Source organism: Montipora foliosa, chromosome 10 (assembly GCF_036669935.1).
Source record: "Montipora foliosa isolate CH-2021 chromosome 10, ASM3666993v2, whole genome shotgun sequence".
Lineage (NCBI taxonomy): Eukaryota > Metazoa > Cnidaria > Anthozoa > Scleractinia > Acroporidae > Montipora > Montipora foliosa.
Genome location: NC_090878.1, coordinates 430,249 through 437,748, shown reverse-complemented (window position 1 = coordinate 437,748; position 7,500 = coordinate 430,249). Strand labels below are relative to the sequence as shown.

Genomic DNA, 7,500 nt, shown 5'->3' with positions numbered 1-7,500 from the left:
GTGCAAATGTTCAGCTGTACAAATATTACTCGTTTTAGGACTCAACAAGTATTGCGACTTGCAATAGAAATGTCGGTGATTGATAGAACAAACTTAGCCAACAAGGATAACTGTGGAGTTAAGAGGACCCAAGATACGATATTTTGAAATTATCCATAGTAGCCATTCTCTACTTTTGGTACACCTCTCCTCAATCTCAGCCAGATCGGCGGTCAGAGTATTAAATTACGTTGGAGACACTGTTGCCTTGTAATAGTATGTACAAATGGTTGGGTTCAAATCAATTGAATTGAAGATTGATTTACAGCACCACCGTTTTATTTGCCATTATCAGATAACTCCCTCAGAACAATTGTTAAAAGTTAAGACGATTAAGCATCAGGTGACACCTATGTCCAGCAATTTACGTAATTAGATGCGCACCCAAGTTTTACATCCGACAAAAATTGTCGCATTAATTCTAAGCATTTGAGTAGTATAGGACTTGGGGGTACCGAGGCAGTTTTAAAAAATTGAAAAAAAAGACACTTTTTACTGATATGGAGAGCAGCACTTTTTTGAGTGAGAGTACAAAGTCATTCGACTTTTAATCGAATAAGGGAACCGAGCTAGCTCAAAAATATTTTCTTCATCATATCCTTAGTGTAAGGATATGATGGTCATTTAACAAACTGGACAAAAAATACTTTTGTTCGATCGCGGTTTAGTGTTTTGCATACTTTTTTTTGTTTTATACACACCCTTGTATCCTCTGACTGTTTTTCAAAAACTTTTCAAAATCTGTTTCACAAAACCAGTTCACAGCATACAAAGCGAAAAGAATTGATGAGTAAAGTTTATGAGTAAAATTTGTCAGTAACAACGGAATTTGCCGTAACCTAGAAAGTAATGGCTCGCGCCAGGCCTTATTCAAATGTAACAAAGAGATGTAATCTTTGTATAACAGAAAAAATCTACATCATATGTAAACCGGGAGCGGGCACCCTGAACAAAAGAAACGAACTGGCGAGTGCGTGCCAAATATTTGATAAAGCATGCTTGAACCATCAACCTATAAAAGGAACGTTTGTCAGTCAGTGTTTCATGCAGCTGACGAGAGAGAACCATCAGGCCCTTTCGAAACAGTTCTGTAGTGTTTTAATGTTTTAATTTTCCTTTCCTATACAATTAATTACAAAGCTCCACTATTGTAGAGCACTCTTCGACTTAAAGATAAGGTGTTCACAATCATCCACGAAAGTGTGAGCTCCATGGATGCTGGCTTCCAAACCGACGTGTTCATATGGACTTTGCGAAGGCTTTCGAAACCGTGCCTCATGAAAGATTAAAAGCTAAACTTTGCCACTATGATGTAAATGGACACACGCTCGACTGGATTGACGCCTTCTCATGCCATCGTCACCAACGCGTTTTGATCAACGGTGCCAAGTCTGAATGGATTCCTGTAAGCTCAGGCGTCCCTCAAGGGACTGTGCTCGGCCCTATCCTTTTCAATGTCTTCATTAATGATATATTTATCAATACCAAGCCCGAGGTCCGGCTATCTGGCAACGATTGCATTTGCTATCGACAGATCCGCACCCATTAAGATCATGCTTCTCTTGGAGACTGGGCTCAGCGATGGAATGCGAGATTTTAACCATCTAAGTGTAAAATTATGCGCATTTGAAGAAAAACATATCACAAGTCCCACCACTTATACTTATTACAGCCCTAACCTCTGTCATGCATACGGAATACCTAAGTGCGACCATGGTTAATGATGTACGATGGAACCCTCACGTCACTAGCATTACCTGTAAGGCTAACCAAATGCTTGGTCTTCTAAGACTAAATTTATCTGCGAGTGATCCAGCAGTAAAAGAAGCAGCGTACATGAGTCTGATCAGACCACGTATAGAACACCAGTAGTGCTTGCTTGCAAAAAATCAACGCAGACCAGCAAGCTTTTTCCTTTCTGACCATAAAAGCTATGAGCCTAGTTCTATGTCAATGATGTTGAAAAAACTTGGAAGGATACGTAGACAAATGGGCAAAGTAATTCTCAATATAATATCCGATCGATTTATCTACTAGCCCAGGAACCTTTCAAGACTTCTTTGCATCGTCTTATTGTTTGTAATTCTAAACCGTTAGACCGCTGACACTGTGCAATATATCTTTGTAAGGTAGCACAATAAAAGTGAAGTTAAGTGAAGTGTAGTGAAGTGAAGCCTTCGATCTAGTTAATCACAAAGTTCTTGAATCTAAGCTTGCTAAATATCATGTCAGCCCACAAGCCCCACAATGGTTTACTTCATATCTCAGTAACAGAGCATAGCAGTGCTTCGTGTCAGGGTCACTGTATGCCCCTACTCTTAAAGAGGGTCCCACACGGATACGGTTTTTATTCTTAGGCCTCTTCTCGATCTACATTAACGATCTTCCACTATCACTCGTAAATGCCAAGGCGGACATGCAGATGATGCTACAATTTGGTCGACCGGAGGCACTCGTGAGGTAATTCACTCCAGGATACATTGAATAGCATAAACACTTGGTTATGGTACCAAATACAACGAAACCCAAGAAACTACTTGTTGGTACGACTCAAAAGCTCCATCCTGCAGACAAAGACAATATGGATCTGTATCTGAACAACATCAGGCTTGGTAGCTTCCACGGTGGGATTCTGGGCATCACAATGGACAATCATCGCATACAGTAATGCCTGTGGGCTTGTCGTGTCATTGTAATCCGTGCATGTCAGCCCCTCTAGAATAGCGACTGTGTGGCAAAAGTATATTGCAAATTTTCGATTACTATACCTTGATATCAGAATTTTATTTATTTTCAAAAGGTATTTCAGCTTTGAAAACACTTCCACTTGTTTTCCCGTCATTTGACCTCACTTAGCTGAAACCAACGGTAGCATCCAGGAAAACCATAAATATCGTTTACTTTTTAACAAGTTCTGGATCCAGCCCTAGATTGTTCCAGCGAGACGGTTTTAAAACAAAACAAGCATTCATTTGCTGCAGTTTCAAAGTTAAACCAAAGATCAGGCTATGTAAATCAGCACTCTTTGCTAGTCACTGGAGGAATGAAAACTACCAAAATTAATTATTAGGACGACATGTCATGAAGTGATTTTAGCATTTTTGTCTCGTAAATGTATTTGAAACATTCCCATGAGTGACTAGCTCCTTCATTGTTTGGCTGGTCTTTCATATACCGGATAAGAAATAATTAATGTCCATAAAAGAAAAGAACAAAGTGAACATAACAATACCTCATTAGCAAGGTCTAATTGGAATAACAATGGTTCTTTTGTCCTCCGCCATTTTAATCCGGTAAATGAAAGTCTACCATAGTTTAGATTACAATGCACTTTCACTTTTTTGATATTTATTCTTGTTTCCTTGACAGAGTGTTATTCCTGGACTGCATGGGGATCTTGCTCCAGGACTTGTGGGGGAGGAGTACAAAAACGACAGCAGCACTGCAACTATCGTTCTCCTATTGAAAGCAGCCGACCTTGCAAAGAAAACAAGTGCCCAAGTAAGAGGACGATCGTCTTAAGAGAACCCTAAGGTTTATAATAATAATAATAATAATAATAATAATAATAATAGAAGAAGAAGAAGTTTGAGGAGACTTGTTGTCACCAAGCTTCCTGGAGTACAGAAGTTCCATTGGAAGTCCAATGTGCGAAAACAAGATAATAATAATAATAATAATAATAATAATAATAATAAAGTGACAAGCAAGCTGAAGAAGATGTTTGCAGACATTGCCTTAGAATAGGGAATTAACAAGTGCGCTGCTATACATATGAAACGAGGAAAACTGGCACCCAATGACAGCGCCTCTGAAATGCCTGTAAGTAACGACTGCTCCATCCCAGTGATAGGCAGCGAAGATCACTACAAATTCTTAGGAAAGTACCAGAATACTTAGCATCTAGAGGATAAAGTTATTGAAGAGGCTTCCAATTAGTACGAGAATCGGCTTTGGGCAGTTTGCACTTCTCCATTGTCAATACCACGAAAAGTTCGTGCCACCAATGTTTATGCCGTACCTGTCTTACAGTACTATATGTGGACCACCAATTGGTGTCTTAATCACCTCAAAGAACTGGACAGGCTAACGAGGAAAGTTATCAATGACTGTAGTGGAAAGAATAAGCATGAATCAACACCATTGCTTTACTTACAGTCAGAACAAGGAGGGAAAGGATTAGTCGAATAAGAAACATTGCACAAGAACACCAAGTTAAAAATAGCTAACTACATTAACACCTCAAAAGACCAGCACATCCAACTCGTAAAGTCATCCCAGCTGAAAAAAGAACAAAGCCATTTAAGCCGGATCTATATTTAAAGATGCCAAGAAGTACGCAGAGGAACTGAACATAGAGTGTGATTTTGACGATGGAGGAACAATCTTGGGAAAAGGCGACAAAGAAATGCGCGTCAGCGGTAAGGAACGATACAAAGTAAAGAGCATTATAGACAAGGCGAACTCCGACAGGCACATGAGAAACACATAGAAACAGCCCTGGGTTGGGGAATTTGTGACAACACTGGAATGATCCCCAAATATCAAATAATTCATATGACATCTTTAAACAGTGGAAGAACATCCCAGACATTGTAATGTCAATCGACACAAGTATCAGACAACAACTCCTGAATACCAAGACCTACAGATCCCAGAAATTGCACTAACAAGTAGAAGAACTGTCCTACCGACTCTGTTCAGAGAAACAGGAGACTGTATCGCACGTACTTTGTGGCTGCTCACATATAGCTCAGTCACTTTACAAAACTCGAAATGACAAAATGCTTCGCCCTGTCTATCATGCTCTCCTTGAAAAATATGGTTTCGATGAATCTGATTATTCTTCTCCATGGCATACACATAACACAGTTTTTACTATTAAAGGCATGAAATGAAATGAAATGAAGCATTGCTTTCCATTTCGCATTATGAATATCTATAGAGTTATTTTGCTTAGCTATGAAAACCTCTAACTGATAAGCATGTTTTTAGTTTCGTCTTAAGAAGTGAAAGGAAAGGTTTTACATTAAGATGTCGGCTTTGATAAATAACTTGTTTACCCAGTAATATAATATGGTTGAGTAACGGCACAGCTTTTCTAAAGAATCCAAACAATATGTTAATGCTTGTTGAAACATCAATTGTTGTAAAGAAACTCTTCAACCTTTTAGCTTCAGAAATTAGTAGCCAAAACGCGGGGCCGGGGTCGGGGCCGGAGTCAGGGTCTGGGTGTCATTTTTTCCTAATTTCTTTGTTTCAATTTTTGTCGGTATTCTCCGGTACTATTATTTTCGAATGTTTGGCATCTTTCCTTAATTTATGGTGGATATTGGCAAACAAAAACAAAAAAAGAAAAAGAGCAATATACGAAAGCTACGAAAGGAACATTTTTGTTTGTTTCTCTAAATTAAGAGAATTTTCCACTGAGATTGGAGTTTTTGCGCGGAATATACGCTAACTCTTAGAGACAGTGAAGCCTCACTGAGCTCCACATTTGAAAATCACATTTTTATGTTAACTTCGTAAAAGCCTTCTCCGCAATACAGTTAAAACTAAACAAAACATAGCCACAGTTCCATGATGGTCGTCACGCAACGTTGTCATTTGCTTGTTTTCGCAAAATTGTTCTCAATATTGTTGTGTTTTTTATCGTAAAGTTGGATTCGATCTCTAGCTTGAGGTCCAAATAGAATTGGCTAACAAGTTCCCGTGCAACTATAAACTTTACTACAAACCGTTTGTAGTAAAGTCAGACAACAACATTGACAACGACGCTAACAAAAAAGGAAATGAGAACGTTGCACAGTCGTAACACTGTGATTCTGTTTTTAACGAGTGGACATTACATTGCGATTTTAAAGTGTGGAACTCAGCGAGTCTTCGGTGTCTCTGGCAGTTGGCGTACATAAACTCCAATTTCAGCAATTTCGCAAAATCTCTTAATTTCAGAAAACAAACTTCGATTTTCGGTAAGATGAAGTTACGTGCTGGGAAAAACCAAATTCGATTTTTTCACACAAAAAAACCAAAGTCTGATTTAGCAAAAAAAAAAAAACCGTAAGTTCCGTAAGTTCCTTAACTTTTTTGACTAATTTCCACCATAAATGAAGGACAGATGTCGGTCATTCGAAAAAACAGTTCAGGGCCCGGTTGTTCGAAAGCCGATTAGCTTAATCCAGGATTAGTGTAAACTTTTGTTTCAAGTTTTCAACTCTTTGGTGAAAGTTTCCCCAGCCCCGGCCCCGGCCCTGGCCCCGGCCCCGGCCCCGGCTCCGGCCCGCATGTTGGACAGTGTAAAAATAGATGCTCCAGAGATTCGTCTGATTCTTGACAAAAGGTGCACGCAGGTGAATTTACAATGCCCATGCTGTGGAGGGCTTTGTTTGCATGCAACTGAAGATGACATGATAATGTGGAAACATGTTTTGTAAATTGAAAACTGTCCTTTCTTTCTTGAGAGTTATCTTTTATATACAATTTACCATGTTATGTCACCAAATAATATAGTCAAATGAGTTTACTTAAGTGGAAAAAACTTGCAAAAAGTCGATCGGAATTAGGAGACAAAATCAATACTGTACGAAACACCATCATCAAACATGGTCTTGGCCAACAGACCAACCAGGCATCATTTCAAATAGTTTTTCAACCGATTGCAACAAAATTAGACGTTGTTTTTTCGAGTAATTTAAAAATAAATCCAACAAAAATACGACTGCTGAAAAAATGGAAGTACCAAGTTACGGTATTGATATTGAGGATGAGGGTCCATTACTCTAGATAATTTATTTGATGAAACTGTTTTACCGCAGTCAGAAAAGCAAATAAAACTGTGCCAACCTATGAAGAATCGTTGCGAGACATTCTAGAAGGGAAGAAAGGGGTTTATGTTGATCCTCAACACTTTCCTCAAGAATATGATGAAGCAGTAGATGATGAAGGCATGGATATTGAATGATTTTGGTATCCAAAATTATGATTCTGTTGAAAAGGTATTAAATCAACCACAAATGACAACAAAAACAGAAAATATCTTAATAAGATTATCAATGATGCTAAATTAAGCAGGAATCAATTAAAACGCTATAAGTCACACATCACAAACAATTAAAAAGCGGTTCAATTTCTACAGCTGCCAGGCAAATGGAAAATGAGAGACTAGACAATGCACGAGTTGCACTGAATCAATACATAAAACATTACGAAAATAAAGTCAAACGGGCGCAAGGTTCTGGAATTCGAAGAGGCGGAAATGTTATTTTTTTTTTTATTAATGTAAAACAGCTTCTCAAAAAATTGGAATTGATCATTGGTGAAATTTAGCTGGGAATACAAGTGTTGACATGAGGAACATGGGGGTTGCTATCCTGGACACATTATTGAGGGTGTTGTCAATCAATAGATCTCAATACGATAATATATCTAAGAAGTATTTTAAAATTTAATATAACAATACTG

The 7,500-nt window shown here is 38.4% G+C and overlaps 1 protein-coding gene across 1 annotated transcript in view; it reads left to right on the top strand.

Annotated features, from left to right (window-relative positions):
* LOC137974178 (inactive tyrosine-protein kinase 7-like) overlaps nucleotides 1-7,500 on the top strand; it is a 112,023-nt gene that overhangs the window by 4,037 nt on the left and 100,486 nt on the right. Inside the window, exon 3 of the mRNA XM_068821068.1 lies at nucleotides 3,409-3,540. Coding sequence (XP_068677169.1) covers nucleotides 3,409-3,540 — 132 coding nt within the window. The remainder of the gene's footprint in view (nucleotides 1-3,408; nucleotides 3,541-7,500) is intronic.